This window comes from Anser brachyrhynchus (genome assembly GCF_964034855.1).
Source record: "Anser brachyrhynchus genome assembly, chromosome: 1".
Classification (NCBI taxonomy): domain Eukaryota; kingdom Metazoa; phylum Chordata; class Aves; order Anseriformes; family Anatidae; genus Anser; species Anser brachyrhynchus.
In genome coordinates, this window is record NC_137694.1 from 186,173,941 (window position 1) to 186,197,286 (window position 23,346).

The window sequence follows — 23,346 nt, forward strand, 5'->3', positions numbered from 1 at the left end:
AGCTGGTCTCCACCTGGATGTTGAGCCACTGACCACAACACTTTGAGGGCAACCATCCAGCCAATTCCTTATCCACCAGGGATGAATGGAGTGGTCCATCCATCAAATCTATCTCTTTCCAATTTAGAGACAAGGATATCGTGCTTTCCTTTGTGGTAGTTTGCATTATTTCTAAACTGTAAAAGGCAGTAAGATTTTAGTCTGGAAAAGGAGTATTTGCTTGTTAGGAATATTTGAGAGTAGTAAATACTTTGTTGTTGTTATCAAGGAGTGTATAATGTATAATAATGATACCAAATAAAGTTGCACCATAGATTTGCAACACTGTAAATCTTAGCCAAGGACCATTCTTGCTAATTGTTTTGTGCGCACTTAAAGTTTTTTGAATTGAAAGGAGTGATTCTAAAAAAAAGGTGTGTAAGTATGTACAATAATACATAATACATTGTATTGAATTCTGCTAAACTAAATTTAACTGGGCTTGTTTTGATACATACTTCAACATTAAAATAAATATTACTCAGATTCTGGCAACTGTTTTTAATGCTTCTAATTACTTGATAGTATTATGTTCATGAGCAATGTTTACTTTTAAAGCAGAAGCTGAGGCGAAATGTGAATTTACTTGAGAAGCTGGTTATGCAGGAGACGTTGTCATGTCTGGTAGTGAACCTCTATCCGGGAAATGAGGGTTACTCACTTATGCTCAGGGGAAAAAATGGTTCAGGTAATATTTTTGCTATTTAATTTTTAAAACTATTCAGAATACTTTGTAAATAGTTGGACTGTGTTGCTGTTGCATATATTTAAGTGTTGATAATGCAATTCCTTGTTTAAAAATAAAACACCTATACTTGAAGTGCAAATCTGCATACAGCTGTGAGGCGCTTGTAAACAGTTTCTAGCAGTGTACTATAAATCCATACGTATGAATGTTTTTGATAGCTTTCCTCTCTTATTTCCACCTAGCTTTGTATCTGTTCCCATTTCATCCTGAGTTCCTTATCTGAGTTTCTCTCACTTCATGTACCTTCTGTAAGGAAGAGTGAAAGAAATTATTTAAGTCTAGTGAAAGGATAGACATTCCATTTTGATTGCGTCTTCACGCTACCTGGTACTGTAGTAGGCAATAAGAATCTATAGTGTCTCACTTGGGAGCAAAAATTTGTTCCATTGAGCTATAAAGGAGCATTGCTATCTAGCTCAGTAAGAAAAAAAAATCATGTTCTGAGAACAGAAATGGATGTAAAAATTAATATTATGAAAAAAAAGCAGCAATTTTAATAAGTTTCCATAAGCCCTGCTTTGTTCTGTGGCAAGCTTGTTTGAGATTTCACATTGTTATAGTCTGAACTTGAAAGGCAAATGAAAAGCAATATGTTTTGTTCAAATCCAGATTCTGAGACCATACGGCTGCCTTATGAGGAAGGCGAACTGCTTGAATATTTGGATGCAGAGGAGCTACCACCAATTCTGGTTGATCTTTTAGAAAAATCTCAGGTTTGAAAGTTTTGTTTTTAAAAAATAAGTTGTTTTGTACCTAGATAGACTTTGAACTATGAATCCTTCACATACGTGATTCCAGCAACAAAACATGAAACACTTGCTCATTTGGAACCAAAATATTTAATGCCCCAAATAAATACTTGATTGATAACTATAAAAAGGTAATTCCTAAATATTGGGGAGAAAGGAATAGAAGGAGTTGCTATTATTTAGGCTGCCAGACAACTTGGATTCTGTGTTCTAGCAAAATGTCCTTTGTTCTGTTTTGTCATGAAATATTTGGCATGGGAATTTCTTAAAACTACATTGCTGATACATGAAAACAAAACATTTGAAGCTTGTATGTCAGGTCTGTTTAGGTATGTTGACCTATGATCTTGCCAAGACCTATGATTTTGTCAAAATTAGTAGTTTTATCCATAGTATCAATAAATACTATATAATATGTAACAAACTATATGGAGGCCAGGGCTGAGGCAGATGAGTAAATATTTGAGTATTTACAAGTTGCTCTTTGTTTCAACTAGGTTAATATTTTTCATTGTGGATGTGTCATAGCAGAAATCCGTGACTATAGGCAGTCTGGTAACATGAAATCTCCAACATACCAAAGCAAGCACATTCTTTTGCGTCCTACAATGCAGGTGAGAAGTGTTTTAAGTCATTTCTCAGTGTTACGGTAGTTCCCAGACTTGATAAGAGCTGTTACTGAATATATATTAAGAACTCTTCCTACTTTGTTGAAAGCTAACTACAATTATGTCTTTCTCATCAGACTTTAATTTGTGATGTGCATTCTATAACAAGTGACAACCACAAATGGACACAGGTGAGTCAACAGTTATTTTAATAATTTACAGTGATGTGGTGAATGTACTTAATTTCATAAAATCTGATAAGCAAAACTGATATTCTGGATTTATTCAAACTGCTAGTGATGTGCGCAGTGGTGCATGCTACATGCACCAGAGAGTTGTTTGTCAGTAGTATCTTTCCCTGAGATGCCACAGAAAACAATAGTTGTTAATAGAATTAGACCTTATTTTTTGGTAATGCAGAATGACAGTGTTGCAGGTACTCTAAATAGTTTACCTTACTTCGTTTGTCATCAATATAAAGCTCCAGAGCAGCAGTTATTGTCTAATTGCTCCTCTAGTCCTCCAGTTGCTCCTCTAGTGGCACTTTCCTAATTATATTATTATAGTAAAGAGAATCTTGGTAACTAGGCTTGGAAAATTAGAGTTAGTTAAATGCTAAAGAGCATGGTGCTGGCAGCGTACTCATTGGTCTTTCAGACCCACAATCTTGCTCAAATCCATTTCAAATTGTAATCTAAAGTTCCAGGCAGATAATCTTTATGACACTATTGCTAGTCCATCAAGATAAATCACTAAGAGAAAATTAACTTTGTTACCATTACTGTTATTGAAAAACAGAAAGGAAAATAGAACCTACTGAAAAATATTTTTTTTTCTGTTAGAAACCCCCAAACAAAGTTCTGTAACTTGTAATAACTGTTAGTGATACTTAAGTGTTGAGTATTTTCTCTTGTTGAGTATCAGCAAATAATTTCTTCTATTTAAGATAACGTGCGTGTTATGCATAGGTGTATATTAACTTAATGTAAAAGTCTTCCTATTTTTACATTTATTAATAATTCTATATATTACAGGAGGACAAACTTCTACTTGAGAGCCAACTTATTTTGGCTACAGCAGAGCCTTTGTGTCTTGATCCTTCAATAGCAGTGACCTGTACTACAAACAGACTCCTGTACAACAAGCAGAAAATGAATACTCGCCCCATGAAAAGGTATTTCGTAGTGTGAAGCATGTTGAGACTCTTTAAAGTTTTTATGGGGGTGTTTCAAAGAAAAACATAAGCACTGCTCAATATCTGCTTAAATACTTGGAATATTGGAACTAGTGAGATTATCTTATTTTCAAATGTTCAGTTTTGTAGTGTAAGTATGTATTACTAAGTTTCGCTTAGTAATAGAAACTGCAGTATGCTTATTTTTGTATATCAAAAGCGTGTATGTTATTTTAACATAAGACATAATATGGCAGTTTCGATCTTGTCCTTTTGCTTAATTCATATGTAAAATGAGTCAAATGGCATCTCAATATGAAGTATATAAATGGATGTGTTGCATGTTGTCTGATTCTTTAAAAACTATGTAAAATTTTAACGCTAAACAAGGAAATCAAAGGAATTATTTATTTTTTGAGGTTTATAGGCTAAACAGAAGTGTTGACATATTAGAATCTTAATAGATTTATAAGTAATGTGGAACACGCTATGTACAAAATGTCGAAGTTGTTTAACTTCTGTGCCTGGTGGTTCACTTTTTTTTCCACAAAAGCTTGAAATGGTTTAATTTTTCTTAGTAAAAGAGGTGCGTTCATTCTGTGGAATGAAAAGTACTAATGGTCTGCTAGAATTACCAAAATATATTTAAAACTAGAACGCATTGACGTATTATCCTAATGTACAACTAGTGGTGCTAATTGTAAATAGACAAATTGATCAAGCTGCTCTTAAAAATTAGAGCATAGTGGTCAACGAGCATTCCATTACAAAAGTACGCAGAGGTGTTAAATGGATGTCCCGGATAGCATTAATGTGCCAAAGGGTTGGGTTTGAGACAAAGAACGAAGAGTAGTTCCTGTATTTATAACTTCCTAGTCACGTAAGCAGTACATGGATCTTTTGGCAGGACTAAAATCTTTGGTAATATACAAATCTTATAAGGTCAGTAGCGTTTTATATAGTTAATTATTTTGACAATGTAATTATGCATTTCAAAAATAACCCCATTCTTAGCACTGAAACATATGAACAGAATACTAGTATATTATTCTCAAAAATACAAAATCGAGTTTATGTTGTACAGTCAAGAATTGTGATTTTAAATGAATATGGAAAAGCTGTTTTCTAGTCTCAATGTTAATAGCATTTCCCTGCATGTTTTTGTGCTTGTACTTAGGCAGTGGGAAATTCAGTTTTGATGTTTTTACAGTCTTATCTGTTATTCTACCTTAGGTGTTTCAAAAGGTACTCAAGGTCATCTTTGAACAGGCAGCAGGAAGTAGGTCACTATTCAACGCCACCACAGCTCAGAATACTTGACTACTTACAGAAAAGGAAGGAGAGGAAAGGCACCCAGCAGTATGACCTCAAAATTTCTAAAGCTGGAAATGTAAGTGTTCTGAGACATAGGTAGGTGAACTTGTTAACTGTTTATTTACAAATTTAGTACACTAATACCACTTTATTCGTCTTCCAGTGTGTAGATATGTGGAAACAGAACCCTTGCTACTTGACTGCACCTTCTGAAGTGGATGTAAGTTTGGTTGTTATCTTTAGCAATTTATTAGCAATTGTATTCAACATTGTATTGCATAAAGAAGGAAGTGACTGAAGACTAGCTGGGATCAAACAACAAGAATTTTAAAGATTTTAACATTTGAAATGAATTTTCTGTAGTGTAAGATAAAACACAAGCTAAGCTACACTGGAATACATTGCAACTGCAGTGTGATAGTTTGGATAAGACAAACAGGGCAAACTGACTGTTGATCTGTAGGATCAATGTCCATATGAAATTCTGTTGATAATATTCCTTTTTTTTTTTTTTTTTTTAAGAGTTAAGGAATGTGTTTTAAAAGGAGTTACTTCTCAGCCTGGTAGAAATTTTTCTTGACATGCTATACTATAGGACTGCTATACTATAGGATACTATACTATAAACTATTTTCAATAGTTTAATTTTTTATATGGAGAATTCTAATTGAGAATTCTTCTGATTAGTCTGTGTGCATTCACATCTCAGGGATGTGCACCTTCTCGTTTTTTGGCACTGTCAGAATGTATACTGCTACCAGACAGTAGGGGTCAGTGGATTAACTGAGTTTGTAGGTTTGGGCTTAATAGTGGGTGGCAGGAGTGTACATTACACATCGAATGATGCTGTAAGTTTGCATATGCCTTCTCTACCTTTGTGCTTCAGCAGTGTTGTGTTTGACCTAATCAGAGTCTGGAGTTAACTACTGTTGTGAAATTCTATAGCCGTTCCACACTGCAGGCAGTGGTTTAAATCTGTACTCTTAACAAAAGTGTGAAACGTAGCTTAAGTTTCATACATCAAGTACGATGTAACAGAGTAAATGTAAAGTCCTGAAGGTTCTCCAATTTACTTTTTCTGAAAAATGCATACAGAGATGAGGTTTTCTTCATTTTTGAAGACTCTCCTGTTAGCCACTGTTTAAAACAAGAAGCTGGACTAGGTTGACATTAACTCTGGCCCAAGATGACCATTATTACTTACTTTTTGTTTTCTTTTTCAATCACTGTTTTCTTTAAGGTGGAAAAATACGCCAAAGTGGAAAAGTCTATCAAGCCTGACGACTCACAACCAACTGTTTGGCCAGCACATGTGAGTAATTTAGACCTTTGCCCAAACTTTTCCATCTCTAGTTAGAATGTCTTGTATTTCAATAAAATCTAAATAACATAGGGAATAGTCTTCCTTCCATCAATTGAATTAACCTTCCATGTATTACATAGACATAGAAAGTTTGTTACAGAAACTTGTAATTTCATGCAGTGATCAGTGTTGTAATTTCATCAAGTTTTCCAGAAATGTGATGAAAAACACCTTTAATCTCCCAAGTAATGTGCTGTCACTGTATAATAAATAAAACAATAATTTACAGGGAGCAAGTACTCCGATCAATAAATTGCTTTCACCATGCAGGTACTTATATAAAGATTAACAGAAAAAGGCTTCTGTCAAAATCAAAATGGTAAATTTTGAAATAAATCATGAAATATTAAATACAGAAAGCCCTTTCTAAATTGTTGTAGTCAAACCTTAAGATTTCACACAAATGTAATGATTTGAAAAGGAGAGGTCATTTTAACATAATTAGACATACATTAGTTCGTTAATTCTTTGTAATTTCTGAATTGATTTATCATTTTTATTAACAACATGTATCATGATATCCCTGTAGTTTCGTATTACCAAAAAGTAATACTTCCCCATAGAACTCAATTTTCATCTCTGACATCTTTTTTGAACATTTTTAGTATTGCTGTAACTTATAGAATTCTATATATGTTTACCCAGTCTGGCTTTTGGTATCTTCTAACATGATTGGTTTAAGGTTTGCAATATTTTTGGATTTTTAATAGATGGTAAACTTCTTTTCCTCCCATCTCTTCAGATAATTTCTTCTCAAATAATTTTCATTTTAGCAAATACACCCCATCTTTTATTTTATTTATCTTTTGTATTGTATAGAACTGGCATATTTTACTAGCTTTTTCTCTTACTGCTTTTGTAAGACTTATTTGGTTTTCTTCTTCTTCTAGGAAATAAAAGACGATTATGTGTTTGAATGTGAAGTTGGTAATCAGCTGCAAAAAACAAAGCTGACTATTTTTCAGTCTCTTGGCAATCCGTTGTACTATGGTAAAATTCAGACACTCAAAGGTGATGAGGAAAGTGACAGCCTATTAACTCCATCACAGTAAGTTATATGTTCTTTTAAAATGTGGTATGATGCAGTAGATAAAAGAAGACAACCACTACTTACCATTTTCAGGTATAAGAATATGCAGGAGCTATAAATCTGATTTTAAGAGGTTTTTTGTTTAAAAAAAAAAAAAATCAGGTGATAAACCTCAATTTTTTTTCTAACAAGAAAAAAGACACATTCAACCAACATCATATCTTAAATGTTCTTTTACAGTAAATCTAAATGTTCTTTTACATCAAAGCAATATTTTAAGAAAATCTCATCTTGTGAAAATCTTAGTGTCTCATACTGCAAGACATTGTTAGCATGTGTTTTCCAGTGGTACTCATAATTTTGATCATTGCGTCAAAATCTGCCTAAAGCTGTAAAAAAAATAGACTTGATTATATTGCATTTACCCGTATGTAAAGAACTTTAGGCTAAGTAAATAAAGGAAAACAAGAGGTGCAAAAAAGTTACCTCCTGTTCATACTACTGTTTTGAATCAGCTACTGTTGGCTGCAACTCTGTGAAGATTCTCTATTCTTAACTCTTTTTGTTGTGTCTGCCACTTCTTTGTATGGAGGAACCTGTGCAGCAGGGTGTACCCTATAAATTTCAGTAAGGCGGGAAGCAGTTAGCCTGAGCAAACTGTAGTTCTGTTAGCAAAAAATTATTCTTATTGTTGTCTGGTATGTAATTCTTATATACTGTTCTTATTAAAATCTAAGGATCTTAGAGTATCTTATCCCTAGCGTCTGAGCTATTTTACTTTTTTTCTGTACTTATTACTGATCTACTTAGAACAGCAGTGCTAGCTTACAATTGTAATAAGGCTGGGGATTAAAAGGAATATAAAGCTCTTAGCTGCTTGTTGGTTTGAAGAGTTGTTTTTTATTGTTTTTGTTTTGTTTTTTCGGGGGGGGGGGGGTGACTGTTCTAGTCTGTTGTTTTTTAAGACATTACCCATTGATGTACATCAAAATTTGTCTTCCTCACTATAAAACCATATCATAGGAAGTGAAAAGTGCAGAAGACGTTATTGTCTTACTAAAAATTAATACACATTTTGAGCTGGAGAAACTGAGAAGTTCTGTAGTGTTTAAAAAACGATGATGATAATTTGCAAGCCATAAGCATTAAGCAAAAGAGAAATGTTTAGTTCTGGAAAAGCGTGAGGAGTTGGAATTTGGACAAGTGAAATCAAACAATGGAAACTAAATGTTTAAGTAATACAGGTAGGGCTGGTTTTGACATACCCACAGGACGCTTACGTTTGTATTTGTGGGTGAGCAGATTGGCGTCTTGATAACTTTACCATTGCTACTTTTCACAGTAGCAATGCTGTAGCAGTTATTCACTTCCATTTTTTGAAAATAGAAATACAAGAATTCCATATTCTGCCTTTTGTAGGTAATTTACTCTTAAAGGAGTCTATATTAGACAACATGTATATTGTGCACTGTTATGAAACCAAGTTTTTATTTCAAGTACTAAATACTGAGTCTATCAAATGAATCAGGTGTCTCTTTTCAGTGGGCAGATCTGAAAACAGAACAGCATTGATGTTCTTTCAGTTTGTAATTATAAAAACATTATTTTAGTATGAGCCATGACTGAAAATGTGTTATACTTTCTAAATTTCAGGTTCCTCATTGGTTCCAAGACTGATGCTGAAAGGTAAATTAATACAGGATATAGAACTAACTGTCTTAATGCCAAATAATGAATTTTGTTCCTTTTAGCTATTATGACTGTTAATGTTGTGGTTATGGAAACAGATGCTGAACAGATAAGAAAAATAAGAGGAGTTAATTATTATAATAAGAAGTGGGAGATAATGTGCAATTCCTATATTTAACAAGCAGGGAAGTATATAGGAAAGCAAGTATGTAAATACAGCTTGTCCCACTACTTAAGTCCTAAGCATGTTGTTACTTAGCTGCACAGTTATTCTTGATTATACAAGTACTTAAAAATTCTGAAAGCACGTAAGAGGGATTTCATCTTGAGATTTTGTATGGTAAATTGGCAATCGTGGAATTGTTAATTTGAGCTCAGTGTGATATAGGACTTTTTTTTTTGGTATGCTCTTCATTATTTGACTCAGCTTTCTTAAAAAAAAAAAACAAATCAGTTTTCTAGTATATTTAAGTCATAGAATAATTAGGATTAGCAATCCTGTCATAACTGTGTGATGGCAAATTTCTTCAAATATTTGTCTGTAAGCATCATGTTACAGATACCCGTGTGCCTCTGCACATGAGGGCAGAACCTGTTAAAAGCACTCTCACAAAGCTGCTCGCATGTTTATGCCTTCTTAGGAGACTTTGAGGTGATGTACATGCCACAGCCATTCCCCACTATGTGGTTCTCTCTTCTTGTGTGCCTGGCAGGGAGATGAACCCTTGATTTGGTCAAAATATCAATATTCTCCGTTTTAATAGATAATTTTGATCAATAAGTTACATGCTTATTTTTTTCTCCTGCTTTCTTTGTGGTGATACAGGCTTTTGTTGCTTGTGCTGTAAGCTAAATTAGGGAATTGGTTGGCTGAAAACCAGTGCAACGGTAATATGGGGTTTAGTTTTAACTGAGATTCATTTCCTGATCATATTTGCCACTCTACACAAGTCCTCCTGTCAGGAAAAGTAGGTGGGTTTCAGGGTCTAGTTCAAGACGTATCAGAGGAGGAAGGAGGGCAGCAGCACCTTTCTGAGCGCACAGCACTTTATTGCTCTGATTCCACTGTAACTTTAAATTGTCTAGATCCTATGTACTGGAAAAGGCACATCTTGGGACCCTTGCCTACGGCAGCATATTACATCAGTGCTATACTCATATTTAGGTACAGACTAATGGAAATGCTCCAGCAATTCTTCAGGCCATAAGCACCAGCTCAAAGGTTCAGTTTGATTTTCAGGTCTGCTAGGTTACTTTACCACAGCCATGAGCCAAGTATACAGTTTTCCCTCAAATTACTAGAGATGTAGCATTGGATTTCTTAGAGCAGTTCTGCATTTGTTTGTCTGATGCTGTTGATGCTTTACACTCCTGGGTATGTCACTGCTTGCTAGTCTCCTGTAATAAAATTCTGCTGTCCCAGTGCTCAAAGAAGAAAGTGTGGTCACTTGTGCTGTGATAAGTGATTTTTGGATATACCTTCACTATGAACCTCCCCTGCTCTAAGGAGTCTTCATCTGACATAGACTTCAAGTTAAAGGAGGGTTGACTGTTCTATAACGAACATAGCAGAGGGGACGCAGCTCTATAAAAGATTCTGGACTCGTGGAGGAAATGGCTGGCTGACATCCCAAAGAACTGTACTGCCTTTTGGGAAGGGAACTGTTAGGTCTACTGTTTTGCATATTCCTCTAAAAGAGTGTTTCTTAAACTTAGATAAAGTAGTTTGACTGATTCAAGCCTACTGCAGGAAACTGCTTCATCTAAGCATTTGCAGTTGGCATTATCAAAATCAGTGGTTTAAAAAACAAAGAAACACAAAACTTTAAAACAGAATAAATCCAAGCACAGAACCCGGGAACATAAAGTAGAAAGATGGATATATAAAAATATGTTCTGTGTGTTTATCTAGATTTTATACAGATGTATATTTATAGATAAATATTTTATGCATAATTATATATATATATATGTTTATGTAATATCTGTAGTTAGTACATACATATATAGGTTCAAAGTTGTTGATCTTTAACTGTTTTTGTGTATTTGTTTGTTTCAGAGTGGTGAACCAGTATCAGGAGTTAGTACAAAACGAAGCTAAATGTCCTGTGAAAATGTTTCATAATTCAGGTGGATCAGTCAATCTCAGTCATCTTTCTCCAGGGAAGGAAATGGAAGTGAGTTTATTGAGCTATGTATTTCTTTTATTTGCACTTGTCGAGTTATTAGAATAATCCTTGTTGTTCATATTTGAAAGTAAAATAACCTAAAAATTCATTCTGAATTAATTTTTAAACACGTTGTCATAATCATTCAGGGTGAGTATATCAGAAAAGATAGAGGAAAGCACTTTTCTTTTTACTGTATGTTTTACTGGGATGTTGTATCTTTTAGCCATGACTTCTTTTTTAGGGCCCTGTATAGTACAGTTAGCTCCAGGGTTTTGTTAGAGCATTTTTCTCTGTTCAGATAAACGTTTCACAGAGCAGTATAGTAAAATGCAGCCATGCATTTTATAATACACATCAGTAAAACAGAAGTAGATGTAATAGCTGAGCATTTCTTTTACCCTTATAATTTATTTTCCCCTTAATTTCAAGAGGAAAACTTTCAAAACAAAAAAAACTTTTGAAGTGTATATGCTTTCGTATGCATGTGGTAGAAATTCCTGAATTCTCATGCTTGTGCTTGAATTCTCATTGCCCTGTGTTTTACTTCTGCTGGCTTTCTTGATCAGATTCAGTACTGTAGTGGTCAACTGTATTTAAGCTCCAACTAGTAAATGAATTTGTGACAGCAGGGGCTATTTGCTTTGCTGTGTCTTTGCTGTAAATACATCCTCTGAAATGCTGTAACCTTGCTCTGAAAGAGATGGTTCTTTGTGTCAGCCAGAAGAACAGTACGTTGAAGACTAGTTAGAGAGGAATATGAATGTGTGTGTACAAGTACACGCATCTGCATGCATGTCTATATATAGTATACACAACATACGTACACTGTGTACACACACACACACACACACTGTAAAATCACAGAATAACTTAGGTTGGGAGGATACTTCGAAAAGTTATCTTGTCCAGCTGTGCAAGTCCCCACTGGAAGCTGGACCAAAGTTACTTAGATTACTTTGTTTAATGATCTTGTCTCTTTTCAAATGGGGCATTCGTTTTTATTCTGAAAATGAAGAAAAGAGTTTTTCATAGAAGAAGAAAGAGCTAGTCCTCAGAGTCTTTTTTTATGAGAAAACAACTACAAACACGTGGAAGGAGTTTCTCTTATTACTGAGAGTCAGTGGAGGCTAAGCTCTCCAGAAAGATCAATTCTGCACAATAGTGGATGCTCTGATTTGCCAGCTCATGTTGATCTAAGTTAGGTTCAGCACTGAAATATTCTATTTGCTATACAGAGAGCCTGATTTTCTAGTTTCAGATAGTCTGTAGACTGCATGCTTTAGACACTATTTTCACTTATGGGATATATGGTTTATATGTGAAAATATAGTCTGTAATGGTAAATGTGTTTCACTGAGTCTTTTGATGATGTCAGCTGTTGAAATTATGAAATTATGTTGAATTTAGGGTCTGTTGTGAGTGACTAAGATTTACAGATTTGATTAGCTGAAGTTAAATTGTGTTTAAACATCCTGATAAGTATGTTATAAGAACAAACAATAAGGGAATACCTTTAAATTAAAGAGATTAAGGAAATTCTAATCCCATTGAAGTCAATGAGAAAACAAAGTGATTTGTATGCATTGAGGATTTTCCTGAATGTATTCAAATTCCTGCTCCCAGAATCAGGGTTGGAAATAGTAGATGATTCAGTTGGTGAATGAATGGAATGATGTATTTTTTTCAAGACCAAATTGTTATATAAAGTGCATCTGTCACTTGCATTTGTGAAAAGTTACTAAGAAGGACTTCAGAATTAGGAAAAACAAATTCCTTAATTTTTTTTTTCTCAGTTTAAATTTTACTGGAACTTTAGAATTTCTTCATAAACTGTCGTGATCTAAAAAGAGTTAGTCCTAGGTTGTTTTTCAGATATGTAAAAATCTGAAATATTTCAAGGTAATTTTGCTATGATTTTGAGAATTATAACACAAATTAACTGAATGATGTCTTCTGTCAAATATATGGAAGCTCGCATTGTTGCTCTGGTAGTGTTAATTTCTCTTTCCTCCTAGCAGCCAGAAAGTATATCAGGCTCTGTTCAGTCTTCAGTACTGGGGAAAGGTGTAAAACACCGACCTCCTCCCATCAAATTACCTTCAAGTTCAGGAAGTAGCTCTTCAGGTAATTATTTATCGACTTGAGCATCTCCTTTCTGTGTTCTGCTTATTGTAAAGTGATATGCTGACCCTTCAGTAAAGTTTTATTTTTAAAAAAGTCAGTGTTTTATCTGTGAAAAGAGCTTTTCAAAGTATCACTTTGTTAATTTCTGACTGTATTGTTGTACGAATACGTATCCTAAAAAATACTTGAGTTAACTTGTATTCACAGAACAATAATGTATTGTAATTATGTTTTTTTCAGGTAATATTTTTAGTCCACAGCAGTCAAGTGGCCATCTAAAATCCCCAACTCCTCCTCCTCCTCCTCCTCCTTCTAAGCCACCTGGTCTTTCTCGGAAGCAATCTATGGATCTTAATCAAGTTAGCATGCTCTCTCCAGCTGCCATGTCTCCTGCGAGCTCTTCACAAAGTGAGTCACGACCTAAATTCTCCATTAAATCTTAGGCTTTTGCTTAAATGCTTCCTGAGATAAAACTTCTTAACCTGTGGAATGATGAAATTTAAGTGTACAGTGTACCCTAAATTGTATAAGTTGTGCAGCTTTAGGCAGGTCTCTTGTTCACTGTATGTATTTTTATGTTTATTGTAATTGTGTTCGTTTTTCTGTATATATGTATGCACCCTTTGTGTATACGTTTTAATACATTTTATGCAATTAGTATGATCTCCTCTTTATGAAAGGCTGGTAGATGATGTGATAAAATTCCAAAGTGTAGATTTTTCCTCCAGTGTACAAACAGTATGTTAGATCAGTTTGCCTTTACATAATTTAAGCATCTGGTTTTTTAAATGTTATAGGAGCTGGTGCAGTTGTATCTCTATGTATGTATATAATCTGATTAGTCCCAAGGTGGTGATACAATAAACGATAAGATGATTTTTTAAAACACTCCTGCACTGTTTTACAAATCATTGCTGATTGCAAGTGTGGTGGTGATGCTGCTGATGATAGCACCATATTCTCAGGTGTTAAAATGTAAATTTCAATAATAAATGACATCCTAGTTTAATTATTTTCATTAACACTGACAGGATCGTTGTAATCGTAGCTATAGATCATATGCAGTCTTTAAAATATGTATGTGTCTTGAGACGTTTTGTGAAAAGATTTGTACAAAGAAATCACAGCTGCAGTTATTCAATTTTTAATGAATTATTGTGTACTGCACATTCCAATATCCTGCACAGTATTATAATATGCTTTTTTCATTAAATAATTCAAAATCTGGATAGCTCAAAAGGTGTAACTTCTCTGCCTTCTTGTTTTGCACAAAGAAAAAATAGAAAGCTGACAAAAGTTTTCTTCTAACAGATTTACTCAGTGCTTATTTTAGTGCTATGGATTGTGTAAATCTACTGCTCACAGTTGTTCCTTTAAGTAAGGCCCTTATCACAACAGCTGGACATTCACATTTCTTTCCTTTCTTTCTGCAGGACATGAAAGCTTAAAAAAAAAAAAAGAGAGAGAGAAAAACACTTTGAGCTTTTTGCTTTTTTGTTTTTGTTTCATTTTTGTATTGATGAGCTGTGCTTACTGCATCCACAACAAATACAGCTATACATACTACATTTAAGTAGACGGCACTACACAGTAGCTTTTAAAGATGCAGTATTATCCTCTGGTTCTTATTTTTAAAAGTTATTCTTTTTATTTGATCAAAATTTGGCAAATGGGAGTTTAGTTATCTGATAAAATTTAGACTGACCCCCATGATTACTGAAATAGTATCTGTTCTTTGTTGAATCTGTTGTTTTCCATGATATGTTTTTTAACATGGTGCTATTGTGCAGGCAGTGCATATAGACTATGTGTTTAACATTTTAGGACAGAAACATTAATTAGGGTAAAATGGTCACTAAGAAATGGCTTTATTTTGGGTTAAGTATTACTGAATATAGAGTTAGACTTACTGTACGATAAATTATGGAAGAACTTAATGGAGGATGCAGAACAGTGTTTGGCTTAAAGAAGTAAGGTTGGAGAACGGGTTTTTGTGTGATTGTACTGCATCCTTAACAATGAGTGCGTGCTGCAACGCTCGTGTCGTGTAGAAATTAACACTTGCAGTTTGAGAAATGGGACAAATTGTCAGTGCTAAATAAGATTCCATTAACCTTATTATACAGAAAGGGACTGGCCTTTTATAACAAACTAGCACTTTTTATTTTTCTCAATGAGCAGGGTCTGGAACTCCTAAACCATCTACTCCTACTCCAACCAACACCCCTTCATCGACCCCACACCCTCCTGATGCTCAGAGCTCAACTCCTATTACCCCTTCTGCCACCCCTACTCCCCAAGATTCAGGCTTCACCCCTCAGCCCACTTTGTTAACCCCGTTTGCTCAGCAGCAAATGTCTCTGAGCCAGGCATTGCCTGTAATGACCATTCCTCTTTCCACCATGGTAACATCCATTACTACAGGAACAACCTCCACCCAGGTCATGGCAAACCCTGCAGGACTTAACTTCATCAATGTAGTGGGCTCTGTGTGGTAAGTGCTTTGTTACGACGGCTTCTTAATTTGTCCTGGGTGGGTTGGTGGTTGGTTGCTGGATTTTTTTTGGCTGTACAGAATTGTTCAGCAGCCAGTAGGGTAGATATTTTTCAGAATCTGCGATACAAAAAGACCATTCACCTTGTAATTCTGAATTGAAAAGCCACTAGAAGCTACTTACATTTCTCAAAGTTGAAAGCATCTAGTATGAGAATACTGAAAGAAGTCTATAAAGAAAATTGTACTTTGAGCTTTTCAGATGCATATAATTTAATTCCATAAGATGTGCCTCAATATAAGTGTGTTTTAAGGTTTTGCTCTTTAATGTTGAAAACTTTTTATTAATCAGAGAGAAGGTGGAATGTTGTATGCAGACCACTAAATGAAAAATGGAAAGAAATTCGTTATAAATGTGCTATGAATAAAGGTGTGTGAAATTTAAGAAAAGAGTAAATATGTTTTCTAACAATTTAGGCAAATACTTAGATTAAATATTCTTTGTAAAACTCATTTAGCAGTTTTAAAAAATAATGCTGCTGGCAGGTGTAGATTATATGGTATAAAGTGAGCTGCTTTTAGACTAAATAAAATTCTGTGGTCAGTATAAGATGCTCAGTGTAAGACACATGGTGTGCTTCAATGCAGGTATCAGGCACTTGATTTATTTAAGATGTTCAGCAGTTGATTTCTGTTGGTTAATTGAAGAGACTTTTATGACGCAAAAGGAAAGCACCAACCTGTTCCTTAGTTTTTTATTACTGTAGCACAACTGTTTTGAAGACTGATCTTTCAGTGTTTCTAGAATAAAAGAACCACTTAAGTTTTATTTTCAGTGGATTATACTAAACAATCATTTGAGAATATGAATGTACATATTCGTTTTACACTAAGCATAATGATCTTTTAAGCTGCTTTGATGCTTTATCCACAATCCTACTTGCAGAAAACAATTAATTTAATTAGCAAAAGACAGAGGACAAAAACATAGTTACTCAGGTTTGCTTGTACCACTTGGATTTGATGTGTTGTCTTTCCTCTTCTACAGTGGAGCACAGACATTGATGAGTGGTTCAAACCCTATGTTGGGGTGCAACACTGGTGCCATAGCCCCTGCAGGTATAAATCTGAGTGGCATTTTACCATCAGGAGGTCTGGTACCAAGTGCACTGCCCGCTGCAATGCAGTCTGCCTCTCAAGCAGGTTAGTGTGAATAAGTTGAAAAGCCATCCTTCAGAGAGGGACAGTGTAAAACCTACTGTGAGGACAATGGACCAAAGTGGCCATTGTGTGAATGGATTATTGTTTGATGACTTGAACTTAGGAACAACATAAATATTTTTGCAGTCTAACTGTAAGCTATGATTGAGATTGTTTCTCTGAGAAACTGGAGTGGGGAAATGTACTCTGCACCCAGATTACCTTTGGTATGCCCAGCAGGATGTTTGAGATAAACTCCAAATTCAGATGCAATTTTGATAATGATGACTGCCAGAAAAGACATGGTTGAATTTAGGAGGCCTCTGTTTTTAAATGTGCAGGGTATTTCATTCTACCACTGGTACTCCTTTATTCTAGACGGACAAGTAATTAGTTTGTTATTGCTTTTAAATATGAGTATATTAATCTGTATGTTTCAATATTCATTAAAGCAACATTTATATTCTTTATTACATTTTCAGAAAAAAATAAACTAAGACAGAGAACCCTAATACATGATTATTGAATCAAAAGGATAGAAGGTACATCAAGGTATCCATCCCTTACATTGAGACAGTCAAATCTGTCTAAACCCATACTAAACTCTCGATAAATACCTTCACTGGAGAAGATTCCAGTCTCCTTCAGTAGCTGTTTGGAGTAGTTCATTATCTGTGTAAAATGTTTCCCCCTAATCACAGTGCATCTCCTTAATTGCAAATTAAATTATTTTTTCTCCTATTCCTTGCAGATGTGAAAAGTATTTGCTCGCTATTTCTCTTTACTTTCTAAGTATCAGAAACATGCTGTCATGTCCCACATTTGTCTTCTCTTTCTGATAGGTTGTATTTTTCAAACCTTTCATAACCCTGTCACTCTTTTCTAGACTGTCCAATTTGCTCACATCCTTCTTAAAATGTGATACCCAAAACTGGACACAAGCCTGAGCTTGGCTGATTTACCACTGTGGAGAACAGCAGAATAACTGCATCTCATCTCTTTCACAACATTCCTGTTAACATTTCCCCAAGTGAGGTCTGCCTATTTTTATTCATATTTTTTTTGCAACAGCATTACATGAACCTAAGAAGGGCTATAGTGGTTTAGGCCAAAAAGTCCATCCAGTTCATATTCTGTCTCTCACAGTGGCCCATTAGAGGACGTTTAGGGGAAAATTTAAGTCCAGGCAAACGTAAAGCAGTACATCCCTTGGTATACAGCTGTACCTCTTCTGGCAGTCTCCAGCTTTGAGACTTTCTCAGCTGAAGAATACCCATGTGGATCTTTTTGCTTAATAACCCTTGCTAGACTTCTGTTCTGGGGACTTGTCTAATTGGTTTTTGAGCCCTTTTGTATTTTTATTATCTGCAGCATCTTGTGACAGTTCTATATATGTAAACTGTGTGAAGTTCTTTTCTTCTGTGTGTTCTATAATTTGTGGTACGGGTGATTCAGATATGTTTGTGACTTCTGTAATTTCTCACATCCTTTCTTGCTGTGTAGATGCAAAGATAGTTAACTCAGTTTTGTACTTGTTTGTTTGTCTTTTTGGAATTCACTGTCTTTGATTTTAGACCTTTTCTTCAATTCTTTATGAGCACTTCTAGTTCTAATCCTGTCCTTTCAAGCATTATCAACCCTTACCAATTTTGTCACAGATTTTTACTCCACACTGTCATCCACATAACAAATGGGAGTAGAGAGCTGATCTAGGTCTGTGGCAGACCTCAGTGGGGATTCTGTTTGACAGCTACAGTTTTACTGGAGCATTTAAATCAGTTCTGTACCCACCTCACAGATAATTACATATACATCTTTTTAGTGTGTCTTGGAGGAGTGCTGTGTGGAATAATGCCAAAAGCCCTCCAAGTCAGATGTCTCTTTGCAGGCGCCCTTGTAGGGGAGTACAGTTGCTAAGATTTTGGACAGGGTTGTTTGTTTGTTATAATGATCAAGAAACTGGGAACCTGCTACTTCATTCTGTCCTTGGACATTTCTAGGTTTACTGAACAAACAGTAAAACTTTTCAAAGCCAGAAAGAGAATTGCTGAAAAAATAACTGCCACGAAATTCTCCATGTTCATCTTTGTAGTAAATGCATACACAAGTTACAGGTTACAATATACAATGTTTGACAGTGATAGTTTTCTTTCTGCTCAGTCAGCTCTTTAACTTTGAATCTGGATAACTGTGAACTTGTCATCTTCATGGAAAATGCAGCATTTGTGTTAAAGTACAAAATTTAAGCTTGCCAGTTTTCCAGCTTCCAAATGTTTGAAATAATCCCAGTGGAAAGGTGTATTAATTGCAATACACATATATAATTAAGTAAAGACTTCCTACTAATAAAAAGATGTTTTCTTTAACAGGCAGCCCTTTTGGTTTGAAAAATGCATCAAATCTTCGGCCCTTAAATCTTCTACAGGTAATTGATATACTTGGACACAATAATAATAATTTCTTACATTTCGTTAGAGACATGCTTAGCACTGCTTACAGTATTGGCTGCCACAGATCTTTGAAGCCAGTTGATGAAACCATTTACTGCAAATTTCATTTGCTTTTTTAAAACACTTAAAATGAGGAAGAAGTTACTTATATAAAGATACCAGGTGGAAATGATATTCTCAGCTCACAACAAAGCAGCTAGTTTTCAGTAACAGTGTAAAAATGCTGACATTTGAATTCAAGAGATTAATCATAAAATACCATCTTCAGTTTTCTGGATTTGCCTAAGCTTTTATTGCAAATCATTCTTGAAACTAAAGTTGTGATATGAAAAGCACAAAACAGTACAGCAGAATCACTCAGGGTTACACATCCAAGGCCTAAAAGCTAAGCTGAACATGCACAGGTAGGTGCAATAATAACTTTAAAGAGCTGCTGGTAATGAAAGTAGAGGTTTGCATAAGATAGGATGTTCAAAAAGGCTTTAAATGTTTCATTTGCTCTAAGCATACATACAAATAGAAACTTGAGCAGAGGGTGCTTATTACGTTTGAGTTCCATTAAAAAGCAGAACAGGGAGTGGAACTGGGTGTAATTCCTGGATCTTGAAGTTGCCTGCAAGTTAGAGCTGCAGAGGTGCAGCTTCAAAATGCCACAGATGTTGCACCATGCTTCAGAAAATTGATACCAGTAAAAGATCATCTGTAGCTTTGCTGCTTCGTCCTGCCGCTCCTGTACACACTCCAGAAACATGGGAAAGGACAGGCACAGGAGGCAGTGTAGAGCTCTTTAAAATGAACTGCTTGTATTTATGCAATTCCAAATTGAAGTATGCCCTGTCAGGCTACCTCTGATACTCAAAAGCCAACAATAATCTGGCTGGAATCACTGCAATTAAAATGGGGTAAGGGAGAGGAATTGAGACTTTTTCACTTTAACAGTTCTTGCATCAGACCTTCAGCTTATTTTTTGGAAGCATCTATTAAACTTCAGTGACATACTCAGAATGTGAAACTACTATACAGTGCTTTTGAAGACCATCCTTTACATTTCCAGTATCGGTACAATCTCTGCTATTTTAGTTGAAATAGAATAATTAAAAAGTATTTTCCTGTTTAAAAAAAAATAATCCAGCTACAATTGATGCAGGTTTATTTTGAGCATGAGGCTTCCTCACAAAACAGCTGTTGCAAACCGATTCATTCTAAAGGATTTCCAAAAAACCTCCAAGGAATACATCATTATCAATGTCACGTTCATCCTAGGACAGAGGGAAATGCAGCAGTTTGATTGAATTACGCCTTTTGTTTTTAATCTTCAACAGCTTCCAGGTGGTTCATTTATTTTTAACCTGCTCCAGCAGCAGCAGCAGTCTCAGCAGCCTACAACCTGTAGCCCTCAGCTCTTCTCAGGGAGAAGAGGTGTGTTGCTAACAGCCCTCAGTCTGGGGTGCATGGAGGAATCAGTTTCTCCTATTCTCACCATCTCAACAATAAAGGAGCCTTTATGCAACAGATCTGTAACAGAGAGGGAGGAAAGTCTTCCTCCAAAACCTTGTTGAACTGCAAAAGACCGCAGTGGCTTTGTTGCCGTGGCTGGAGCTGGGTTATACTCCTTTATTTTTATCCTGTATAGAAGAGCTGTAACAAAGCAGCTAAGCACTGCCTCACTCCAACATTAAAAGAGCCAGCCCACTGTGAGTGGTGTAAAATTAGCCTAGTCTTGCTCTGTTTATCATAACTAGCAGATACCATAGACAAACAGAGAAGAAACACAGACAGGATTACCACTGAGTAACAAAAACTTCGTAGCTCACAACTGCTATGAGCTGGTGTATGATCTTCACTCCTGTAGTGTAACAAAACTGCTCTCTCTGCACCAGAGAAATAAATACATCAGTTGGCTTTAAAGTTATCTTAAGACACTTACTGATCTGCTGCCTGTAATTAGTGTTAAAGGTGTTAATCTCTGAAGTCTAAAGACTTGATGGAAACCGCTTTATTCTCAAAATGAAAAATTTTAAGTGGTTAGTTCTACCTGTGCCTAAAGGTCTTTCCAGCACTGGTGCAGCAATTTGGGAAAACCAGCTGCTCAGTTTCTGTGTTCTTTACAATCACAAGCTCTCATCTCCCCAAACGTGCAAGACTTTTGTTTACCAAATTGTCTCTGTGGATACACAACTCGCTTTGTCATAATTTTGCTTGTGCTGCTGTAGACTGTTCATAAATAAGATGACTCTTTAAAATATTTTCATGGTGTATAGTCTCCTGTGTCACAGGCCTCGTTCTGAAATGTGTGACGGTTTAATAGGAGACTTCCAGACTTATTCTCAGAATCCAAATGTCAGTTACTAGTTGGATTAACAAACTATATACATACATATATATAATTCAAGCTCATATTCTAGTGTTTTATTTTCTACATGCTAACTTTAAGGACATTTACACAAAGGCTGATTTGAGCCTAAGTCCTTTCTGTGGCAGAAAGGTTTTTCTGGAAGAAATCAATCTCTGTATTGGCTAACTTGCCATAAGGAATGGTTTTCTTACTACATATTATAGTTCAGGGTTAAGGTTGTTAGGTTAAAATGAGCTATTATGAACACTAGATTCCTTAACTCACTCTAAGGACAAGAACATGTATGTTCACAGTGCTGTAATCCAAGTGCTTAGTGGAAAAAACTTTAGTACCAAAAGACAAAAAAAAATCTGTGCTACCACTAGTATACCTACTTTGTTCGTACTTAGGGTTGTTTCTTTCCAGATGCTGGTTCTATGACTTTGTTAGTCTGTCTTCATTGTCTTCACCAAGATGATGATGTATGTCTTGATGTTCAGTCTTTTGGCCGAGTTTACCTAGATCTTAGCGGTATTATTTCATGTGGTCATTCTAAAGAAGCATTGCAATTCCTGGAAATGCACCAGCTCAAAAACTCGTTTTTTTTTTTTTTCCCTCCTTATGACTGATAAGCCATGCAGTTTGCTTAAATCATGTGTAATATTTTATTTCCCTGCTATTTGGATCAATGCAAGAAAAGGTCGTAATTCAGCACTCTTAATGTCAGTAAACACTAGATCAGAATCCAGTAATTCCATTTAGTGTCGGGGCTACTTTGTTCTGAAAGCAAAATTTTAAAAGCAGAGTTCATTTTTTTTTTTAATGACATTAAGGCATATATGACAGTCTGAACATGTGAATGTAAGTTTTCAGACTTTTCACGTTTTGATTATGATTAGGACCTTTGCATGTGGATGGTTTCAGGTGTCACCTGAAGGCTTTGGGGGTGGGGAGCAGGAGAGGAAATGCGCTAAGATTACAACCATAAACTGTAATCTCTACTGACTGACAGCAGGGAAGCAGATATCTGCATGGTACTTCTGAGTCACTGCCATAATTCCGTTTCTGCCAAACAGCTGTTTGGAAGCATTCGGCATCCGTTTGTTATACTTCAGTAGGGGCTACATTGTAGCCTGTATCTACATGCACTGTAAAACGTAGAATTAAATGTTTTTAAATGGCACTTCGGAAGCTTGTCGTCACGCTGGCTTTACTTATTTATTGGTACTGAGTTTGGTAATAAGGATCAAGCTTTTCATTTTTGCTAGGGGTCTGACCAAGGTCCATCCAATCAAGATCAGGCATTATCTGCCCAACAAGCTGCTGTTATTAACCTGACTGGAGTAGGGAATTTTATGCAACCTCAAGCCACAGGTATGTGCTTGCTGAGCCTCCTTTTGTATTTAAGTGTGTATGTTGATAAATTCACACTGAAATGAAGTTTGGTCTTACGGAAGTCTTAAAGAACAACTTGCTATTTATTATCAGCACATGAATTATACAAGAAATACTTGACTTCCACTACCAACGCGTGCACTTCTCTGCTTTGTTTGGCAGTTAAGTGTAATAAATTGGTTATATCGCATGAGTAAGTCACACTTGATACGATAAGAAAATACAGGAAAATTCCATTCCAGACTTCATTGAAGAATGTTTCTTTAACTGTGTGGTTAACATCCAGTATGAGAAACCTCTTTGTGTCTCCACGAGCACTTCATAATCTAATTATGTTCTAACTAACCAAGTACGTATATCATGTATATTTTATTCTGCACTGTTTCCAATTTTACTTAAACTAATTCTGTTGATCCTCCCTTTCTGTTACACTCTATTCCTATGCCTTCCTTTCCCAACCCTG

At 35.5% G+C, this 23,346-nt stretch overlaps 1 protein-coding gene across 11 annotated transcripts in view; it reads left to right on the forward strand.

Moving 5' to 3' along the window:
* SUPT20H (SPT20 homolog, SAGA complex component) overlaps nt 1-23,346 on the forward strand; it is a 35,324-nt gene that overhangs the window by 10,464 nt on the left and 1,514 nt on the right. For 2 of the 11 annotated variants that reach the window (XM_080575767.1, XM_080575771.1), the window contains exons 6-22: nt 598-727; nt 1,397-1,500; nt 2,034-2,150; nt 2,282-2,335; nt 3,179-3,318; nt 4,552-4,708; nt 4,796-4,852; nt 5,873-5,944; nt 6,886-7,043; nt 8,679-8,711; nt 10,774-10,891; nt 12,901-13,009; nt 13,250-13,417; nt 15,191-15,503; nt 16,552-16,706; nt 19,073-19,128; nt 22,757-22,862. In XM_080575767.1, coding sequence (XP_080431893.1) covers nt 598-727; nt 1,397-1,500; nt 2,034-2,150; nt 2,282-2,335; nt 3,179-3,318; nt 4,552-4,708; nt 4,796-4,852; nt 5,873-5,944; nt 6,886-7,043; nt 8,679-8,711; nt 10,774-10,891; nt 12,901-13,009; nt 13,250-13,417; nt 15,191-15,503; nt 16,552-16,706; nt 19,073-19,128; nt 22,757-22,862 — 2,047 coding nt within the window. The remainder of the gene's footprint in view (nt 1-597; nt 728-1,396; nt 1,501-2,033; nt 2,151-2,281; nt 2,336-3,178; nt 3,319-4,551; nt 4,709-4,795; nt 4,853-5,872; nt 5,945-6,885; nt 7,044-8,678; nt 8,712-10,773; nt 10,892-12,900; nt 13,010-13,249; nt 13,418-15,190; nt 15,504-16,551; nt 16,707-19,072; nt 19,129-22,756; nt 22,863-23,346) is intronic. The other 9 variants (XM_080575776.1, XM_080575777.1, XM_080575770.1 and 6 more) reach the window with 6 other exon arrangements.